At 42.4% G+C, this 23,447-nt stretch overlaps 1 protein-coding gene across 1 annotated transcript in view; it reads left to right on the forward strand.

Moving 5' to 3' along the window:
- LOC122558720 (nuclear factor of activated T-cells 5-like) overlaps positions 1 to 23,447 on the forward strand; it is a 236,777-nt gene that overhangs the window by 177,017 nt on the left and 36,313 nt on the right. The window contains exons 12-14 of the mRNA XM_043707513.1: positions 9,852 to 9,923; positions 17,649 to 17,800; positions 19,578 to 22,128. Coding sequence (XP_043563448.1) covers positions 9,852 to 9,923; positions 17,649 to 17,800; positions 19,578 to 22,128 — 2,775 coding nt within the window. The remainder of the gene's footprint in view (positions 1 to 9,851; positions 9,924 to 17,648; positions 17,801 to 19,577; positions 22,129 to 23,447) is intronic.

A 23,447-nucleotide genomic window follows, 5' to 3' on the forward strand; every position in this document is an offset into this window, starting at 1 on the left:
GATTTTTCATGCCCTCTCTTAGCTCTCCTAATCCCTTTCTTCAGCTCCATCCTGGCTATCCTGTATCCCTCCAACGCTCTGTCTGAACCTTGTTTCCTCAATCTTATGTAAGCCGCCTCCTTCCACCTTACAAGACATTCAACCTCCCTTGTCAACCAAGGTTCCCTCACATGATCATCTCTTTCCTGTCTGATAGGTACATACATATCAAGGACACGTCGTATCTGTTCCTTGAAAAAGTTCCACATTTCAATGACACCCTTCCCTGACAGCCTATGCTCCCAATTTGTGCTCCTCAGATCCCGTCTTGCAGCATCGTATTTACCCTTCCCCCAATTGTAAAACCTGCCCTGTTGCACGCACCTATCTCTCCATAACAAAAGTGAAAGTCACAGAATTGTGGTCACCGTCACCAAAATGCTCACCCACTAACAAGCTCATCACTTGTCCCGGTTCATTACCGAGTACCAAATCCAATATGGCCTCCCCTCTGGTTGGACAATCTACATACTGAGTTAGAAAAGCTTCCTGGACACACTACATAAACACCGCCCCGTCCAATCTACTTGATCTAAAGAGCTTCCAATCAATATTTGGGGAGTTGAAATCGCCCATGATTACTACCCTGTGGCTTCTGCACCTTTTCAAAATCTGTTTCCCAATCTGTTTCTTCACATCTCTGCTGCTATTGGGGGGCCTATAGTAAACACCCAACAAGGTGACTGCTCCTTTCCTATTTCTGACTTCAGCCCATACTACCTCCAAAGACAGATCCCCCTCGAACTGCCTTTCTGCAGCCGTTATACCATTTCTAATTAGCAACACCACCCACCCTTCCTTTTTTACCACCCTCCCTAATCTTACTGAAACATCTGTAACTAGGAACCTCCAACATCCATTCCTGTCCCTCTTCTATCCACGTTTCCGTGATGGCCACAACATCGTAGTCCCAAGTACCGATCCACGCCTTAAGTTCACCCACCTTACTTCTGATACTCCTTGCATTGAAGTGTACACACTTGAGCCCATCTGTGTCCGCAAGTATTCCCTGTCAGTGGTTCCATCCTGAAAAACAGCTAACCTACTTGCTGGACAACAAGTCTGGATCCCATCCCCCCTGCCAAATTAGTTTAACCACCCCAAAGAAAACCTACCTCCCAGGATATTGGTGCCCTTCTGGTTCAGGTGCAACCCGTCCTGCTTGTACAGGTACCACCTTCCCCAGAATGCAGTCCAATTGTCCAAATACCGGAGGCCCTCCCTCCTACACCATCCTTGCAGCCACGTGTTCAACTGCACTCTCTCCTATTCCTTGCTTCACTGTCATGTGGCACCGGCAACAACCCAGAGATGACAACTCTGTCCATCCTAGCTTTTAGCTTCCAGCCTAACTCTCTGAGCTCCTGAATGACCTCCCCACCCCTCTTGCCAATGTGCACCACGACTTCTGGCTGCACACTCTCCACCTTAAGGATTTTGAAGACACGGACCCTGGCACCCGGGAGGCAACAAACCATCCGAGAGTCTCGCCCATGTCCACAGAACCGCCTGTCTGTCCCTCTAACTATAGAATCTCCTATAACTAGCGCTCTCCTCCTCTCCCCCTTTCCCTTCTGAGCCTCAGAGCCGGACCTCATGCCAGAGACCCGGTCACTGCAGCTTACCCCAACAGTATCCAAAGCAGTATATTTATTGTTGAGGGGAACGACCACAGGGGATCCCTGCACTGCCTGCTTCCTCCCCTTCCCACCTCTAACTGTTACCCAGCTACCTCTGTTCTCTGGCGTAACTATGTCCCTGTAGCTTCGATCTATCAGCCTCTCGAATAATCCTCAGTGCATCCAACTCCAGCTCCAGTTCCCTGACACGGTCTGAGGAACTGGAACTGGCTGCACCTCCTGCAGGTGAAGTTGGCAGGAGCATTGGTGGTCACCCCTACCTCAAACATCCTGTAGGAGGAACATTTCACTGCATGCGCTGCATTAACTCTACACTTAGTCTCCAAAACAAGAACACTAAGTAGCTTACCTGTTCAGCCGACTGAGTCCTTTTTTTTAGGTTAGAGGAGAAGGGAGGGTGGGAGACACTACATGTCTGTGTTTTTTTTTCCAACTCGGAGCGGGAACCCGGAAGTCGTCAACAGAGGCTTCTGGGAAGGTAAGAAGTTTGAGTGGAGAAGAAACCCGAGACACTACATGTGTCCCCTCTCTGTGCGCCCGCTGCTTTCCAGAGCAGTATGTAAATAATCCAACTCCGGAAGGGGCCATATTGGTCCTGGTATTGGGGAATGAACCCAGCCAGATGGTTGAAGTTTCAGTAGGGATAACTTTGGGAATAGTGATCATAATTCCGTAAGTTTTAGGATATTCATGGACAAAGAAGAGAGTGGTCCTAAAGGAAGAGTGCTAAATTGGGGGAAGGCCAACTATAGAAAAATTTGGCAAGAGCTGGGGAATGTGGATTGGGAGCAGCTGTTTGAAGGTAAATCCACATTTGATATGTGGGAGGCTTTTAAAGCGAGGTTGATTATAGTGCAGGAAGGACATGTCCCTGTGAAAATGAGGGAAGCAAATGGCAAGATTATGTTCCCATAGATGACTGAAATTGAGGCTAGCCAAGAGGAAAAAGGAAACACACATAAGGTCTAGCAACTCAAAACAGTTGAAGATTTGAAAGAATATAGGGATAGTAGCACCAATCTGAAACAAAGGATTAAGAGAACTGAAAGGGGTCATGAAATATCTTTAGCAAATAAGGTTAAGGAAAATCCTTTTATTTGTATAGAAGGAGCAAGCGGGTAGCTAGAGAAAGGATTGGCCCACTCAAGGACAAAGGAGGAAAGTTATGCATGGAGTCAGAGAAAATGGCTGAGATTCTGAATGAGTACTTTGCATTGGTATTCACCAAGGAGAGGGATGTGACAGATGTTGAGATTAGTGATAGATGTTTGATTACTCTAGGTTGAGTCAGCATAAGGAGGAAGGAAGTGTTGGGTATTCCAAAAGACATTAAAGTGGATAAGTCCCCAAGTTCAGCTGGGATCTAACCCAGGTTACTGAGGGAAGTGAGAGAGGAAATAGTTGGGGCTTTAACAGATATCTTTACAGCATCCTTGAACCCGGTGAGGTTCCGGAGGACTGGAGAATTGTTAATGTTGTCCCTTTGTTTTAGAAGGATAGCAGGGATAATCCAGGTAATTAAAGACCGGTGAGCCTCTCGTCAGTGGTAGTGAAGCTGCTGGAGAAGATACTAAGGGATAGGATCCAATCCTGTTTGGAAGAAAATGGGCTTATCGGTGACAGGCAACATGGTTTTGTGCAGGGAACGTCATGTCTTGCCAACTTAATAGAATTCTTGAGGAAGTAACAAAGTTGATTGATGAGGAAATGGCTGAAGAAAGGAAATCTGGGAATCCCCGGCAATTACAGACCAATCAGTCTCTCGTCTGTCTTCTGCAAGGTTTCTAGAAAGGATTCTGAGGGATAGGATTTATGACCACCTGGAAGAGCATGGCTTGATTAATTACAGTCAGCACGGCTTTGTGAGGGGCAGGTCGTGCCTCACAAATCTTAATGAATTCTTTTGAGGATGTTACTAGACAAGTTGATGAAGGTCGAGTGGTGGATGTGGTGTATCTGGACTTCAGCAAGGTATTTGATAAGGTTCCCATGGTAGGCTCGTTCAGAAGATCAGGAGGAATGGGATACAGGGAAATTTAGCTGTCTGGATACAGAATTGGCTGGTCGACAGAAGACAGCGAGTGGTAGTGGAAGGAAAGTATTCTGCCTGGAGGATAGTGGTGAGTGGTGTTCCACAGGGCTCTGTTCTTGGGCCTCTACTCTTTTTGTAATTTTTAATAATGACTTGGATGAGGAGATTGAAGGATGTGTTAGCAAGTTTGCAGACGACACAAAGGTTGGAGGTTTCGTTGACGGTATAAAGGACTGTTGTAGGCTGCAGCTTGACTGACAGGATGCAGAGATGGGCTGAGGTGGCAGATGGAGTTCAACCTGGATAAATGTGAAGTGATGCATTTTGGAAGGTCGAACTTGAAAGTTGAGTACAGGATTAAAGACAGGATTCTTGGCAGTGTGGAGGAACAGCGGGGTCTTGGTGTGCAGGTACATAGATCCCTTAAAATTGCCACCCAAGTGGACAGGGTTGTTAAGAAAGCATATGGTATTTTGGCTTTAATTAACATGGGGATTGAGTTTAAGAGCCGTGAGGTCCCGTTGCAGTTCTATAAAATTTTGGTTTGACCGCACTTGGAATGCTTAGGAAAGATGTGGATGCTTTGGAGAGGGTTCAGAGGAGGTTTACCAGGATGCTGCCTGGAATGGAGGGCTTATCTTACGAAGAGAGGTTGACTGAGCTCGGACTTTTTTCATTGGAAAAAAGATGGAAGAGAGGGGACCTAATTGAGTTGTGCAAGATAATGAGGCATAGATAGAGTTGATAGCCAGATACTTTTTCCCAGGGCAGAAATTGTTAACACAAGGGGTCATCGTTTTAAGCTGTTTGGTGGAAAGTATGGAGGGGATGTCAGAGGCGGGTTCTTTATTCAGAAGTTGTGAGCATGGAATGCGTTGCCAGCAGCAGTTGTGGAAGTGAGGTCATTTGGGATATTTAAGAGACTGCTGGATTTGCATATGGTCACAGAAATTTGAGGGTTCGTACATTAGGTTTACCTTACATGAGGATCAATGGTCGACACAACATCGTGAGCTGAAGGGCCTGTTCTGTGCTGTACTATTCTATGTTCTATATCAAATACATGGACTTCAGTAAGGCATTTGATAAGGTTCCCCATTATAAGCTGATGTAGAAACTGAAGACGCATGGGGTCCAGGGTGTACTAGCTAGATGAATCGAGAACTAGCTGGGCAACAGCAGGCAGAGAATAGTAGTGGAAGGGAGTTTCTCAAAATGGAGAACTCTGACCACTGGTGTTGTACAGGGATCCATGCTGGGACCGCTGTTGTTCGTGATAAATATTAATGATCTGGAGAAAGGTATAGGTAGTCTGATTAGCAAGTTTGCAAATGACACTAAGATTGGTGGAGTAGCAGATAGTGAAGTGGACTGTCAGAGAACGCAGCAGGGTATAAGTAGATTGGAGAGTTAGGTGGAGAAATGGCAGATGGAGTTCAATCTGGGCAAATGCCAGGTGATGCATTTTGGAAGATCCAATTCAAGAATGAACCATACGGTAAATGGAAAAGCCCTGGGGAAAATTGATGTACTGAGAGATCTGGGTGTTCAGATCTGTTGTACTCTGAAGGTGGCAACACAGATCAATGGAGTGGTCAAGAGGGCATCTGACATTTCCTTCATTTGGACAGGGCATTGAGTACAAGAGTTGGCAGATCATGTTACTGTTGTAGAAGACTTTGGTTCGGCCACCTTTGGAATACTGTGTATAGTTCTGGTCGTTATATTACCAAAAGGATGTGGATGCTTTGGAGAGGGTGCAGAGGAGGTTCACTTGGATGTTGCATGGTATGGAGGGCACTAGCTATGAAGAGAGGTTGAGTAGATTAGGATTATTTTTATTGAAATGTTGGAGGTTGGGGGCATCCTGACCGTGGTCTACAAAATCATGAGAGGTATAGATAGGGTGGATAGCAAGAAGCTTTTTCCTAGAGTGGGGGACTCCATTACGAGGGGGCATGTGTTGAAGTTTGGAGGGGAAAAGTTTTAGGGAGATATGCGTGGAAAGTTCTTTACGCAGAGGGTGGTGGGTGCCTGGAATGCGTTGTCAGCGGAGGTGGTAGAGGCAAGTACGATAGCATCATTTAAGATGTATCTAGACAGATACATGAATGGGCAGGGAGCAAAGGAATACAGATCCTTAGAATAGACGACAGAGTTTAGATAGGGAATCTGGATCAGTGCACGTTTGGAGAATACTGTGCTTCAGTATTCTTTGTTCTTTGTTATCTTAGAGTACGATGGGACCTTAATCAGATGGGTCAATGGGCCAAAAATGGAGTTTTATTTAAGTTGAAGTGATGCATTTTGGTTAGGCAAATCAGTGCTGGACTTTATACACTAATGGTAGGGCCCTGGAGAATGTTGCTGAACAAAGAGACCTTGGGGTGCAGGTTCATAGTTTTGTGAAGGTCCAGTTACAGTTTGACAGGGTAGTGAAGAAAGCATTTGGTATGCTTGCCTTTATTGGTCAGTTCTAGCTCCCAGCCCTGCTGTATTTTCACCATCCCTCCAGACCTCCCCCTCTCTGAGGATGAAAGATTAGTCCTCAGCAGAGGCCTCACCCTCATTCCTCTACGCTCCGGATAAACGAATTCAACACACGGCGAGACATCGAGCATTTCTTCCGCCGCCTTCGCCTCCATGCCTACTTCTTCAATTTGGCCTCCCGCCTACCCTCTGACGACCCCTTCTCCCGTGGCGCACCGATCTTTATATTGCTGAGGCTAAATGCCAGCTCGCAGGCACCTCCTCCTACTGCCCCCTTGACCATGACCCCACCTCCCACCACCAAACCATCTCCCAGACCATCCATAACCTTATCACCTCAGGGGATCTCCCATCCACCACCTCCAACCTCATAGTCCCACAACTCCACACCGCCTGTTTCTACCTCCTGCCCAAAATCCACAAACCTGACTGTCCCAGCCGACCCCTTGTCTCAGTCTGCTCCTGCCCCACCGAACTCATTTCTGCATACCTTGACACGGTCCTGTCCCCCTTTGCCAGCACTTGACCTATATCCCTCAAGCTTTCCTATTCATATACTCATCCAGATGCCTTTTAGATGTTGCAATTGTACTAGCCTCTACCACTTCCTCTGGCAGCTCATTCCATATACGTACCACCCTCTGCATGAAATGGTTGCCCCTTAGGTCTCTTTTATATCTTTCCCCCCTCACTCTAAATGGTTGCCCCTTAGGTCTCTTTTATATCTTTCCCCCCTCACTCTAAACCTCTAGTGCTGGACTCCCCCATTCCAGGGAAAAGACCTTGTCTATTTATCCTATTCTCACCCTCATAATTTTGTAAAACCTCTATAAGGTCATCCCTCAGCCTCCGACGTTCCAGGGAAAACAGCCCCAGCCTATTAAGCCTCTTCAAAGTTTGGGAGAAGATTTGTAGTTCGGGTGCTCGTTGTTCTGGTTCTGAAGCTTCTGTGCAGGAACCGGAGTTGAAGCGCTTCACAGGAGGCTCCCAAGCACTGAGGATGTCACCTAGACAGGGGACGAAGCGTCTGCAACACAAATTTCCAGCTCGGTGAACAGAACCACAACTATTAAGCCTCTCCCTATAGCGCAAATCCTCTAACCCTGGCAACTTCCTGATAAATCTTTTCTGAACTTTTTCAAGTTTCACAACATCCTTCCGATAGGAAGGAGACCAGAATTGCATGCAATATTCCAAAAGAGGCCTAACCAATATCCCAGCCACAACATGACCTCCCGACTCCGAGACTCAATACACTGACCAATAAAGAAAGCATACCAAATGCCACCTTCGCTATTCTCCCTACCTGCCATTCTACTTTCAAGAAGCTATGAACCTGCACTCCAAGGTCTCTTTGTTCAGCAACACTCCTTAGGACTTTACCATTAAGTGTATAAGTCCTGCTAAGATTTGCTTTCCCAAAATGCAGCACCTCGCACTTACCTAAATTAAACTCCATCTGCCACTTCTCAGCCCATTGACCCATCTGATCAAGTTTCCATTGTAATCTGAGATAACCTTCTTTGCAGTCCACTACACCTCCAATTTTAGTGTCATCTGCAAACTTAACTATACCTCCTATGTTTACATCCAAATCATTTATGTAAATGACAGGATGGCATTTTTACAAATATGTTATCATTTATATGTTTTTGCAATAACTTTTAGCTAAGGAATTAAGTTTTTAAATGTAAGGTAAAGACAAATACTTGGTTTAAGAAGCTGCTAAATAAACCTGGAGTAATTGCAAATCAAAGCATTGTGTATTCTTATTGATATGGTCAGAATTGGAAATGGGAAGACACAAAACGTGGGTGTTCCATCTTTGGGCTTTGTAATCGAGACATGAGATCCAAAATCATCTAATTTAGGGACTTACAGTATTTATTTGCGTCCCCAAAACAAAGGGATGATATGGAGTTGAGGCTACTTTACATCTCTATCTGGGACATTCCAGGAGTGTCACAGTTTCATGGATAGATTGTAGAGAATTAATACTTTTGGTTTTGAGTTTTGTCTGTGGAATTTCTCTCTGTTGCATTTTTGGTATTTAAACAAAACTCTGGATGAATGTGTGCTTAAATTCCCATCCTTAGATGACCCAAAGAACATGAAATTAATCCCTTTTTCCGCAATGCTTCATATGCTAGTCTATCTAAAGAGTATGTTGTGCATTGGTTTCATTCTTTGTCTTCTGGATGAAAGTGGATAATATCATCCATTGGAAAGCTAAGAAAATGTAAGAGGTTACAAGTATCTTGAATGTCGAACAATGGTTGTTGTGGAGGCAGCAGATGTCGATTTATTTGTCAGAAAAATAAGTGAAATCGTCAGTGTGGTCACATTGAAAATTGTGTAGCTTGTAATCGCGTATCATTCCACAAGAAACAGTAATGCTATATAAAGAGTGTGATTCAGAAATGTTACAGACTGACCATGCGACTTGAAGAAATGGTGATGAGAACAACCAAGTTCAATGCATTTGCAGATACATTCTATTTTGTTCGAAAAGTGCACACAGTCTGTAGGCAGTCAGTCTATGACATTTATAAATTCCTAATTTGGAGATAGAACCAGTCTGAATCAAGGTTGAGATACAGGCAAACTCTAACTTTACACCTTGAATTGAATGAGCTGAAATGTCACCTTTTTTAAAATACTAATAAAGCCTTAAGTTATCTCAGGACTGTGACTTTACATATTAATCATTGAAACTTGTATCTCATTCTAAGTGATTAAAGACTTAACAGCAATCCAGGTTTGTTCAATACATCGCGTCAGTTGTATGACACTTTGATCTTTTACTATAAATGCTGTGTCCTATGATCCTGCCCTACTAGCCACCTGACAGAGGAGCAGTGGCTCAGTGGTTACCACTGCTGCCTTACAACGCTAAGGACCTGGGTTTCCTTCATGTGTTCCAGTTCCTCCCACAATCCTAAAGATGTACATGTTAGATGAATTGGCCATGCTAAATTGCCCATAGTGTTCAGGGGTGTGTAGGTTAGGTGTATTAGTCAGGTGTAAATATAGGGTAGGGGAATAGGTCTGGGTGGGTTTCTCTTCGTAGGATTGGTGTGGACTTGTTAGGCCAAATGAGCCTGTTTCCATACTGTAGGGATTCTATGATGGAAGAGATTGAGAAGGTAGGTCTTTCATGGTAACCTCAACCAGTATGGAGTTGAACTTGCACTGTTGGCACGACTCTGCATCGCAAAACCAGCTGGCCAGTCACCTGAGCTAAACCAAATTTATTGGTGAATAAACCCTACTTCAGGAAACTTAAGATTATTTGAAAGATAGAGCTTAAATTATTTGCAAGTTAAGAGGAATATTGTCTATGTGCCCTGTGAGGCTGTATGAATCTTATCAAGCCACAAAGCCGAAGAGCTTGGACTGTTCTGTGGCATCTAGTACAATCTACGACCTTGGAAAATATTATTCCAAGATTTTAAGGACCATATCGGAATACAAATATCTGATTAATTGTTTTTAATAGTAAACTGATTGTCATGATTCTTGCTTGGTCTTCATGGAGAACTAAATGAGCAATGTATATGGATGGATAGTTTATAATGTTTGGCAAAGGGAATACTGGACGAGATAATTGAGTTTTGAAAAAGTCAGCATGTGTTCTATTTGTGTTTCAGTGAGTTCCTCAGATGTCAGTGTGAAGAAAGAAATTCCTGTCCCACCATGTTCTTTTGAAGAGACAATGAAAGGTAAAATGGTACTTCATAACACATTGAAGAAGAAAAGTAATATTGGGGCTCTGGTTTCACATGCATGACAAATTACTGGTCTTAACTGAGTTGTCAAATACAAAAGAAGTCAAGAACTCCAATATGAAGGAGTAATCTTTTGAGAAATAAAAAATGCATAAATGTTACTGATATGCAGCAGTGATTATTTTGAGAATCTCTGTTACCCTTCATTTTCAGTGGCAAGTCTATGGGTTTTCTACTTACCAGTACACCTCTGAAGGTGAACTGTGTAGAGATTTTTAAAAAATGTCTGCATATCTTGTTGGCCAAAATCTGTTTAATGTTTGAAACACTGGCCTAGTTTTAAATCTAAAATTCTAAGTGCTGTTAAACATTTCCATTTCAATATGATTATTTCATATGTAGCTTATTGATCAAGTTCTCAATGATCAGACCCAACTTCCAACTTGGTAATGAGTAGCCCATAGAGCTTCATATATTCTTTATAGCATGTCAGGCATATGAAATGTCAAAGTTTTAGTTTTGATACAAGTTATTCTATCACCTCATATATGACATGAAACTAAAGTCCATTAAGGTGATGAGCTATTATCAAGTTTTAAGTAAATAGTGTTCTGCTTAGTGTCCTACACAAGTGGTTATTCACATGAGCTCTATCTTAAGTTTCAGTTACTCATCTAACTTTATCTTTGTGAAAAATTACTTAAATATATGTATCACGTATAGAACCATTTACTTTAACCTCTGCAAAGAAAGAGAATAACATATTTGAAAATCTTAGGAAGCCTGGTAATTCCAAACAATATAATGGAGTATTTTTACAGCATGGAAAGAGGCCCATCATGCCTATACCAGTCATCGAGCATCTATCTACTCTGATCCTATTTTCCAGCACTTGGCACATAGCCTTGTATGCAATGGTATTTGAAGTGTTAATGTAAATAATTCTTAAATGTACAGGTTCCTGCCTTTAGCACCCTTTTCAGCCAGAGTTACAGATATGCTTATGTCAATCCCACAATGAACCTATTAAGTTCCCCCAATAGACTATCTGCCCCTTACTTTAAAATTATGACCCCTAGTTATTCACCCTTTACAAAGGGGAAAGGTTTTTTCCTATCTGTGCCCTTGTAATTTAATACACCTTAACTTGGCTTGAGTCCCTTGCCCGAACAGTGTCTCCCTACCTTAAGCCCTGTAGTGCAGTTTTTGGGCTCTAGTATATTGCCTTGCCAAGGGAGGTTAGCATTTTAAATATTATAATGAGGCTGTGTGTTTTGTTTTTATTTAGCCTTGGAATGTAAATCCACCGTTCCTAGTATTCCCTGAGAGGGTGGTGGGTGAGCCATATTCTTGCACTGCTGCAATTTCTCTAGTGCCTGCACATCAAAAGAGCTTTTAAAGCTTTCCAGCATTTTGGCCCAGCATCAGTGAAGGAATGTTGATTTGATTCCAAGTCAGGATGGAGTGTGGCTTGGTTGGAAACTTGAATTGGCTTATGTTCTCCTAAATCTGCCACTCTTATCCTTCTAGTTGTCAGAGATTGGAGATTTTGATGTCTTTTGAAAGAGCATTGATTAGTTATTGTATTCCATCTTGCATCTATAGTCAGTACTGCCTCTTTGGAATAATGCTGGGGGGAGTGAAAGTTTCAGGTGATGCTTGAAGTACTCATCAAGAAAGCATTGTCTTGAATGGTGTCATGCTTCCTGAATATTATTGGAACTGTATTAAACCAAGCAAGCAGAGTTTTCTTATACATTCATGACTTGTGCCTGGTAGATGATGTATGGGCTTTGAGGAATTGAGGGGGAGTTGCTTGCCTTAGAATTCCTCTGACTTGCTGTTCATTGATTCATACAGTGCAAAAAAGGCCCTTCAGCCCATTGAGTTTGATCAACATAACTACCACTAAAAGTGCACTAATTCCAATTTCCTGCAGTTGACCCATATTCTTGAATCTTATACTTGAAGTACTTCTCCAAATCTTTTATAAATGTTGTAAGATTTCCAGCCTCCACTACCTTCCCAGCCAGTGCATTCCAGATTCTGACCACCTGCTGAACGAAAAGGTTTTTTTTAAACCAAATCCCTTCTGAAACTCTGCCCCGTAGCCTAAAACTATGCCCTCTTGTGACTGACTCCCCTCCCAACTAAGGGGAACAGCTGACTTCTATTCACCCTGTCCATACCTCCCACAATCTTATGCACCTCAATCATGTTCCCCCTCAGTCTTTCCATGTGCTAGTGAGGTGAGGAATAGGGAGAGAAAGGAGTTGAACACATGGCTACAGGGATGGTGCAGGAGGGAGGGTTTCGGGTTTTTGGATAATTGGAGCTTTTTCTAGGGGTAGGTGGGACCTCTACAAGCAGGATGATCTTCATCTAAACCAGAGGGGTACCAATATCATGGGTGGGAAATTCGCTAAAGCTATTAAGGTGGATTTAAACTAATACAGCAGGGGAATGGGAACCAAAATTGTAGGATAGGTACAGAAGAGGATGAGAGTAGGGAGTTCCAAAATCAAGTATCTGACACTGGCAAGCGAGAACCTGGATTGAAGTGTGTGTACTTCAACGCGAGGAGCATCCAAAATAAAGTGGGTGAACTGGCAGCGTGGGTTGGTACCTGGGACTTCGATGTTGTGGCCATTATGGAGACATGGATAGAGCAGGGACAGGAATGGCTGTTGCAGGTTCCGGGATTCGATGTTTCAGTGAGAACAGAGGAGATGGTAAAAGAGGGGGAGGTGTGGCATTGTTGATCAGGGACTATATTACAGTTGTAGAATTCGTTAACTGAGGTAGTATGGGCTGAGGTTAGAAACAGGAAAAGAGAAGTCACCATGCTGGGAGTTTTCTATAGGCTTCTGAATAGTCCCAGAGATGTTGAGGAAAGGATAGCAAAGATGATTCTCAATAGGAGTGAGAGAGGCAGGGTAGTTGTCATGGGGGACTTTAACTATCCAAATATTGACTGGGATCACTACAGTACGAGTACTATAGATGAGTCAGTTTTTGTCCAGTGTGTCAGGAGGGCTTCCTGACACAGTATGTAGACAGGCCTACAAGGGGCAATGCCACTTTAGATTTAGTACTGGGTAACGAGCCTGGTCAGGTGTTAGATTTGGAAGTAGGTGAGCACTTTGGAGACAGCGATCACAATTCTGTCAGGTTTACTTTAGTGATGGAAAGGGATAGGTGTACTCCACCGAGCAAGAGTTACAGCTGGGGGAAGGGAAATTACGATGCAATTAGGAAAAATTTAGGAAGCATAGAATGGGGAAGGAAACTGCAGGGGATGAGCACATTAAAAATGTGGAGCTTATTCAAGGAAAAGCTCCAGCGTGTCCCAGAGAAGTATGTACCTGTCGGGCAAGGAGGAAGATATAGAACGTGTGAGCCGTGGTTTACTAAGGAAGTGGAATCCCTGGTCAAGAAGAAGAAGTAGGCTCATGTTCGGACAAAATGTGAAAAGTCCGGGCACTTGAGCGTTACAAGGAAGTCAGGAAAGACCTAAAAAGAGAGCTCAGAAGAGCCAGGAGGAGACATGAGAAATTGTTGGTGGATAGGATCAAGGTTAACCCTAAGGCTTTCCATAGGTATGACAGGAATAAAAGAATGACGAGAGTTAAGTTAGGGCCAATCAAGGATAATAGTGGGAAGTTGTGTGCAGAGTCAGAGGAGATAGGGGAGACACTAAATAAATATTTTTCAAGTGTTCACTATAGAAAATGAAAATGTTGGCGAGGAAGATACAGAGATACTTGCATCTAGACTAGAAGAGATTGAGGTTCACAAGGAAGAGGTATTAGAAATACTGCAGAGTGTGAAAATAGACCAGTCCCCTGGGCCGGATGGGATCTATCCTAGGATCCTCTGGGAAGCAAGGGAAGGGATTGCCGAGCCTTTGGCATTGAACTTCAAATCATCATTGTCTACAGGAATAGTGCCTGAGGACTGGAGGATAGCAAATGTGGTTCCCTTGTTCAAAAAGGGTAGTAGAGACAATCCTGGTAATTACAGACCAGTGAGTCTCACTTCAGTTGTTGGTAAAGGATTGGAAAAGGTTATAAGAGATAGGATTTATAACCATCTAGAAAAGAATAATCTGATCAGGGACAGACAGCACGGTTTTGTGAAGGGTAGGTTGTGCCTAATGAATCTTATTGACTTTTTTGACAAAGTGACCAGACAGGTAGATGAGAGTAAACCAGTTGATGTGGTGTATATGGATTTCAGCAAGGCACTCGATAAGGTTCCCCACAGTGGGCTATTATATAAAATGTGGAGGAATGGGATTGTGGGAGACATAGCAGTTTGGATCAGTAATTGGCTTGCTGAAAGAAAACAGAGTTGTAGTTGATGGAACATGTTCATCTTGGTGTCCTGTTACTAGTGGCGTATCGCAAGGGTCAGTGTTGGGTCCACTGCTGTTCGTCATTTTTATAAATAACCTGGATGAGGGCTTAGAAGGGTGGGTTAATAAATTTGCGGACGACACTAAGGTCAGTGGAATTGTGGATAGTGATGAAGGATGTAGTAGGTTGCAGAGAGACATAGATAAGCTGCAGAGCTGGGCTGAGAGGTGGCAAATGGTGTTTAATGCGGACAAGTGTGAGATAATTCACTTTGGTTGGAGTAACCGAAATGCAAAGTACTAGGCTAATGGTAAGATTCTTGGGAGTGCAGATGAGCAGAGAGATCTTTGTGTCCATGTACACAGATCCCTGAAAGTTGCCACCCAGATTGACAGGGTTGTTAAGAAGGCATAGAGTGTTTTGGCCTTTATTAATAAAGGGATTGAGTTCCGGAACCAGGAGGTTATGCTGCAGCTGTACAAAGCTCTGTTACGGCCACATTTGGAGTATTGTGCGCAGTTCTGGTCACCGCATAACAAGAAGGATGTGGAAGCTTTGGAAAGAGTGCAGAGGAGATTTACTAGGATGTTGTCTGGTATGGAAGGAATGTCTTACGAGGCAAAGTTGAGGGCGTTGAGGCTGTTCTCGTTAGAGAGAAGGTTGAAAGGTGACTTAATAGAGACATACAAGATAATCAGAGTTAGATGGGGTGAACAGGGAGAGCCTTTTTCCACGTATGGGAATGGCAAACATGAGGGGAAACAACTTTAAAGTGAGGGGGGATAGATATAAGACAGATGTCAGAGGTAGTTTCTTTACTCAGAGTAGTAAGGGTATGGAATGCTTTGCCTGCAACAGTAGTAGATTCGCCAAGTTTAAGTGCATTTAAGTAATCATTGGACAGGCATATGGACTTACAGGCATATGGATGTACATGGAATAGTGTAGGTGGGATGGGCTTCAGATTAGTATGAAAGGGCGGTGCAACATCGAGGGCCGAAGGGCCTGTACTGCGCTGTAATGTTCTATGTTCTCTACTCTAAAGAAAACAGTCCAAACGTACTTAGTCTCTTCTTATGACTCAATGTCTCTATCCCATGCAATATCCTAGTAAATCTCTTCTGTACCCTTTCTAAGGGCAGTTCAGTGGCTCAGTGGTTAACACTGCTGCCTCAGTGCTCGGAACCCGGGTTCGATTCCTGTCTCGGGCGACTGTCTGTGTAGAGTTTGCACATTCCCTCTGTTTCTGCGTAGGTTTTCTCTGGATGTTCCGGTTTCCTCCCACTTTCCAAGGATGTACAGGTTAGCTGAATTGGCCATGCTAAATTGCCCATAGTGTTAGGTGCATTAGTCAGGAGTAAATATAGGTTAGGGGAATGGCTCTGGGTGGGTTACTGTTTGGATGGTCGGTATGGGCTTGTTGGTCCGAAGGGCCTGTTTCCACCTTGTAGAGAATCTAATCTTAAAAAAATGTAATCTAATGTCATGCTATCATATCCTTCCTCTTGAGGTGACCAGAATGGCACACAGTACAGGTAGGACAATCTTTTATCCGAAATCTGAAAAGTTCCGAAATCCGAAAAGCTCCGAAATCCGAAGTTTTTTTCTCATTAATAATAGAAGAATGTCACTGATGAAAGTGATTGGCCTGAGGAAGTATTACCTGAGGAACTTCTGTGTCTCTGCCCTGGTCTTGGGATGATGATCCTCCAATAAATTTTGTGGAAGACATAATTTCAACCAGTGATCAATTTTTCCCAAATTCCAGCGGTTTCGTATTTGTTACCACTCCTTGATATTCGGTCAAATGCTGCCTTGAAGTCAGGGGCAGTCACACTCTGCTTACAACTGGAGTTTAGCTTTCTTTTCCATGTTTGTACTAATGCTGGATTGAAACTGAGTGGCCCTAACAGAATCCAAGGTACCACTACCCTTTTCACATCCTCTTATTAAGCCAGAATCCAAACTGAGCTTCTGTAAGTAGGTTTTTGGTGAGGTGAGTGCTGCTTGAAAGCACTAAGTAATACCTTGCCTCACTCGATGATGATTGAGCTTGATGGTCAATTATTATTTGATTTTGATTTGTCCGGCTTTTTGTAGACAGTACATTTTCTATATTGTTGGGTGAATGCCAGTACTGTTACAATTTTGGAACAGGTTTTGTAACAAAGTTTTTCTGTCCAAATATGAAATTCAGACCAAGCTGTTTAACCTTTGTCAACAACTGTATTTATTTGAATTAGAAGCAAGAACACAGACATATTTTATATAAATCCTTCATTTACTTTGATTACTTGTTCTTATAATTCCTATGGAGTATCTCAGCACTTTATCCAAGTTTAAAGGCATTTTACGGAGTAGGCGTGATCCTCATGCTGTTCAAGGAGCAGTGTGTCTGTGTACCTACTACTGGATGTTGTCAGTCAAAACAATCTCTGAAGGCTTATTTTAAGCCTGCAGAGGCTGATACAGGGATCCAGTGAATATACATGGTGATTTCGGATATTAGTAAAATTAAAGAGTGGATATGATGTACCAAGAGAGGATGATGGTGTATTGCCAGTGAAACCAAAGGACCAAGAACAGTAAAGTTCACATAGCTGGATAAAATGAAGTTTAAACCTACAAGTTCTTCATAAATGATGAAGCTCATTAGAGGAATGTCTCTTGAAAGCTGAGGAGCACATAGAAAATAAAGATATAATTGGAGAAGTCAGTCCAACCAAATATGAAAAAGAACTTTTGAGGAGCTCTGGAAAATCTGTGGAGACAACAGCATCCAGAAAATAATGGGGGAATAAAGCAAAGCAAGGCGTCATGAGGATCACATCAGCCTATCTGATCACCACACTTGTGCTGTCCTGAGCTTCCCTTCTCCCTATACTCCATAATATGTGGCAGTGCCTCCCTCTGCCTCTGCTTCACAATAGCATTCTACCATTTTGATCCCACTTTCAGAAATTTGGTCAGTTCTTTTAAGCCTGTTACCGGCCTCTCAAACTGCTCAAAGTTTGCTATATCTCTGCATTTCTTCTAAATTAAAAAATACACACAAAGCTATTGTTCAGTTGGGAATTTGTAGTGATTAAAATTGAAAATTTATTGACGTTGGGGTGAGTATGCAATTCTGGGGAAGAATTAATCTGAAAATAAGGTGGCTATAGTAATGAAAGGAGTTTGCTTATGTCCTGCAGAAAAACCACTAGTTTGACTGATGGAATATCTTAACAAATGCATTGAGTGTACTCAATTAAACCTTAAATGTTAGTCAAGGTGATACTATTAATATTACCATTATAACCAACACGAATTGCTTTTTCGGTATGGTTTAAGTATGACCTGTTTTTAAACTTCTTCATAGCTTCAGGAATGAAAGTCCCAGGCTGTTCCTTGGAAGAAGCGGATCTCCCTACTACTTTACTATCACCCATGCTGCCATCAGTTGTGATAAAGAAAGAAGCAACGACTCCAATGGATGTGGTATCAAATCAGACACCATCTGCAGCTTTTGAAGTATGATTTTTATATCCCCAAATGGATAGAAATGCTACTTTTTTTTAATGAGGGTAGAAAAGTTCTTGTATATAATGCTTTGTTTTAAAAACATATCTTTACTCTATTTTTCCTTCATGTGTTGCACTTTGAATCTTGATACTTTTTCATCATTAGTTTTGGCTTCTCATATTTAGTCTTCTTATTTAACACATTTTCAGTAATGTTCTTGCAGTCTTTTAATTAAACTTTTGATTTCTAGGTAGCTATCAACATTAGCTTCAGATTTTGGGAAAGTTGAGTTATAGTTAAATATGGTTAGATGAAGGAAGTAAATGAAATATCTCCCAAGTTTGCAGACACAACATAAAGCTAGTTAGGAGGGTGAGTTCTTAGGAAGATGCAGAGATGCTTCATTGTCATTTGGGCAAGTTGAATGATTGAGCAAATGCATGGCAGCTGAAGTATAACAGATAAATGCGGGCTTATCCAGTTTGATTGCAAAAACGGGAAGTCAGATTATTACTTAAGTGGTGTTCGATAGGGAAAGGAAGAAATGCCACAAGACTTATGTTTCCTTGTACACTAAATGCTGAAAGTAAACATCCCAGTCGAGCAGAAGGCAAGTAATGTGTTGGCCTTTGTAAATAAAGAATTCAAGTACAGGGATGTTTTCTGCAATTATACAGGGGCTTAGTGAGACTACACCTGGAGTACTGTGTTCAGTTTTAGTCTCCTCAACTGAGGAAGGATATTCTGGCTGTGGATGAATTGTGAAAGGTTAACCAGACTGATCCCCTGGGATTGCAGAACTGCTGGATGAAGAAGCACTGGATCGGTTAGGATGAAGCTCACTGGAGTTTAGAGGCATGAGGGGAAATGTCATAGAAATATAGAATTTTATCAGGACTGGACAATAAACACTAGAAAGATGTTTCCAATGACTGGGGAATCGAGAACCAGCGGTCACGGTGTAAAGACATGGTGTCGACCATTTAGGACTGAGGTGAGGAGAAATTTCTTCAGAGTGGTGAGGCTGTGGAATCCTCTGCCACAGTTGAAAACATTTGATGTTTTCAAGGATTTAGGCATAATCCTTAGGATAGTGACATCAAAGGATATGGGGAGAAAGCAGGAACAGGTACCAAGTTGATGATCAGTCATTATCATGTTAAATAATCGAATAGGCTCAACGGGCTGAATAGCCTATACCCTCTCATGTTTTCTGAGTATTTTTCTGTTTATATCCTGATCTGTCGGTGTGTTAATGTTGACATCTAGTTATGCACGTACATATTTTCCATCTAACAATGGGCAATTACCACCAGTTGCAGAATTTTCTAAACTATCAAACAGGTTTAACTCTGTAAGGATGTAAAATATGGAGAAGGGAAGAACTGCAGATACCGGAGAAGTCAGTCAAAAAGGGTGGCGCTGGAAAAGCACAGCAGATCGGACAGTCAGATCGGAGCAGGAAAGTCAGTGTTTTTGGCATAAGCCCAAAATCAGGAATGTTATTCCTGATGAAGGGCTTATGTCTGAAACATTGAATTGCCTGCTCCTCAGATGCTGCCTAACCTGTTGTCCTTTTGCAGCACCACCCTTTTCGACAAGGATGTAAAATATGATGATTTTTTAAGTTTTAAAAAAAATCAATAGTCATACCTGTGGGCCAGGAGGCCTGGGTTTAAGTCCCACCTGTTCCAGAGGTGTGTAAAATCATTTCTGAATTGGTTGATTAGAAAATACATGTTTATAAATATTTGCTTTGAGTGAGTTTTATGTTTTATTTATTCAGGTTCAAGAGGTGGGAGCAGGACAGCCACCTTTGGAAATCTCTTCTAATGTCCAAGCAAGTGCACCGTTCTCTGTATCTGTATCTGTGTCTCATCAAGGGGGAGACACTGAACAATGCCAGCAAATTCAACCAAGTATGTTTCCAAATACAGATACTTTGACAACTGTACAAAAACAAGACATTTCTCAGCCATGTGCTTTTCCAGCATCTAAATGTTCCAGCCAGCTCCAGAATAATGAAGGTTTGCTTCAACAAACAACCCAGTTTCACAATGCTCACATATTGCTAGATTCAAGGGAGGTACAAACAAGAGAAATTTTGCAGGCTGATGCAGCCAAGATATCCTTATCCCAAATTCCCGAGTCTGCACGGCAGCAAAAACATCAGCACCAGAAGCAACAACAATCAACGACACAAGCACAGGCTCAGGCCCTGCAAGAGCATTCACCAAACTTATTTCAACCAAATGACAATGTATCACAGTTGCAGAATGCTTTGCACTCTATGCAACAAAGAAACTTTCAAACAAATGCTAACAGTGGCAGAAGTGACAATGTTAATCTTGTTCATCAAGCTTTGGAGGCAAGTCAGCAGCAATTAACTTCTGTTTTATTTACTGGATCTAGCACATCTGAGACAATGCAGCAACCTGTGGAGCAGGTACAAGACCAGATCAATGCAGATTTATTCCATCAAGTCAATTCGATGCAGAGCTCCCTCACTCAAGGTTTATTCTCAAATTCTGACAACACATCGCTTCCTAGGTCAGACAATGTTCTCTCTGCACCTGAGAATTCATTGTCAAATCAACAAGTGTTAGAAACCTCGACAGACATTTTGATGGAAATGCAACAGAACATTTGCCCTGGATCAGGACAACTCCAGTCAGACATGTACCAATCCTCTAAAGTATTGAGTGCCCAAGGTTCTTTAAATGGAGCCCTCCAGCAAGGTGATATTTTTCAGCAGTCCACTCATGCTGTGTCTAGTTTGCAGTCCAGTGATGAAAACCAGCATCAAATATCCCACAGTGGAATTTTTTCACCTGCTACAACTGTTGCAGGGAAAGAAAACAAAGGAAATCCTCAGCAGGCAACTTCTTCCCCAAGTGTCTTTCAGTGCTCTAACTCAATGGTTACAGTGGAAGATACCTCAGTGCAGTCGAACCAGAGACAAACCAACATGTTTGAGTCTATTGTGCAGATGCAGCAGAGTGGAGATAGCCAGCCTCAAGTAACTTTGTTTTCTAATACAGATGGTATGATGCATGTAAAAAGTGGTGGCTCTTCACAGCAATCTGGGATTTTTCAACAGGGTGGAGAAATGTTGTCAATGCAACCTGGAAACTTCCTGCAGCAATCACATCCATCATCTGAACTGTTCCATCCACAAAATTCTCTAAATCAAGTTCAAAGTACAAGCCATTCTCAAGAATCACAGTCTGGACTTTATCATTGCTCTAGCACTATGCTACAACATCAGAACAATGCTGCTTCCCAGGATCAAGTACAGTCAACGTTGTTCCATCCTCAAAATTCAATGGCAGTTCTTCAAGGTTCCTCAATTGGCCAAGACCAGCAACAAAGCACACTCTTTCTTTCTCCAAACTCTTTGCCTCCACTTCAAGATAGCAACATGTCACAAGATAAGCAACCAGTAAACTTCTATTCACCCCAAAGCTCAATCCAAGCACTCCAGAGTTCAGGAGATCCTGAGCAGCAATCTGTGAATGTCTTTCAGACCCAGACTCTCGTGTCTCAGATTCAGAGTACCATGATTCCTCAAGAGCAGCAACATCAACAACAGAGTCTTTTTCAACATCAGGTCACAATGTCCTCTCCCCAGGCTAACACCTCTCCTCAAAATCAGCAAGCATCAATGTTTCAGACCCAACATTCAATAGCTACACTGCACAACAATACTTCACCTCAAGATCAATCTCAGAATGTTCTTTTTAACTCTCAAAACACCATTTCTCCAATAAATAGCAGCATGACTTCCCAGGAGCAACAACAGAATGTCCTTTTTAATTCTCGGAGTACTGTGCATTCTCAGAGTACCGTGCCTCCAATGAATACAAATTTGGCTTCCCAGGAGCAGCAAAACCAAAATCTTTTTCATACTCAACCTAATATGGTGGCTGTTAATCAAGAACAACAATCATCCATGCAATTCCAAAATCAGACCACAGTTTCAACACTTCAAAATAGTGGGACACGTCAGACAGATGAACAACAGCCATCAGTTTTTCACAACCAACCTCAAATGCAGTTAGTTCAGAGTTCAGGAGATTCTCAAAGTCAGCAGGTCACACTATTCATTTCCCAGACATCAATGTCTGCATTGCAGAACGATATAAATCAACAAGAGATGCAACAGTCCACTATTTTTAATCCACAAAGTAACCTGTCTGTACTTCAGACCACCACATCTGTACCAAGTCAACAACAAAGTTCACTTTTTCACCCACAAGGAACGATGAATCAGCTTCAAAGTACACCTGCACCTGCCCAACAACCTACTGGCTTGTATTTGTTTGGAATTCAAAATGGTAAGTGTAATCTAAGAATTAAATTTCAGTCAGTCCACAAAGATGTTTGCCCACCAAATTAAATATTTCTAAAGTGTTTTTTTGTCCCAAATCAGTGCTAATTTAATTGCAAAGTAATATTTTGTGAACTCTCATCTGTGAATCACAAGATTCTGGGTTGAAATCAGTACATGAGCACAAAAATCACAGCTGATACTCCATTGTAGTACTAAGGAGTATTGTTGAAAGTGCTATCTTTCAGCTCGCTAAACTGAAGTTGTATTTACCTGTTTGGTAGATGTAAAAAAATTCCTCTGCACTCTTCTAAAGAAGAACAACGGAGTTATCCAGGTGACCTGGCTAAGATATTTATCTCTTAATCAATGTAACAAATGGTGACCATCATATTGACAAGAAAGTTTGTTGTGTGCAAATTAGATGCTGTGTTTTCTACATCAGTTCTGTGGCCACACCTCAAAAATACTTCACGAGCTGTAAAGTGTTTTGTGATGTCGAGTTGTCGAGAAAAGTGCTATTTAAATGCGATATGTCTTTTTGACATAAAGGGAATCCAAAATCTTCCGTTTGCCATCTGCATTAAGGGTACGAAAAGGAGTCATAGGTAGCCAATTGGAGACCAAAAAGATTTACACATCAAACACATGGATAAGGTTATTAAATGAATACTTTTTGTATTCCTTATTATCCTAAAAATCATAAAACATAGAACAATACAGCGCAGTACAGGCCCTTTGGCCCTTGATGTTGCGCCGATCCAAGCCCACCTAACCTACACTAGCCCACTATCCTCCATTTGCCCGCTTAAATGTCCATAAAGAGGGAGAGTCCACCACTGCTACTGGCAGGGCATTCCATGAACTCACGACCCGCTGAGTAAAGAACCTACCCCTTAATTTAAAGCTATGCCCCCTCGTAATAGCTGACTCCATATGTGGAAAAAAGTTCTCATGGTCAACCCTATCTAAACCCCTAATCATCTTGTACACCTCTATCAAGTCACCCCTAAACCTTCTTTTCTCCAATGAAAACAACCCCAAGTGCCTCAGCCTTTCCTCATACGATCTTCCCACCATACCAGGCAACATCCTGGTAAACCTCCTCTGCACCCGTTCCAGTGCCTCCACATCCTTCCTATAGTATGGCAACCAAAACTGCACACAATACTCCAGATGCGGCCGCACCAGAGTCTTATACAACTGCAACATGACCTCAGTACTCCGGAACTCAATTCCTCTACCAATAAAAGCCAGTAAGCCATATGCCTTCTTCACCGCACTATTCACCTGGGTGGCAACTTTCAAAGATCTGTGCACATGGAC

This window comes from Chiloscyllium plagiosum, chromosome 17 (assembly GCF_004010195.1).
Source record: "Chiloscyllium plagiosum isolate BGI_BamShark_2017 chromosome 17, ASM401019v2, whole genome shotgun sequence".
In the NCBI taxonomy this organism is placed as follows: domain Eukaryota; kingdom Metazoa; phylum Chordata; class Chondrichthyes; order Orectolobiformes; family Hemiscylliidae; genus Chiloscyllium; species Chiloscyllium plagiosum.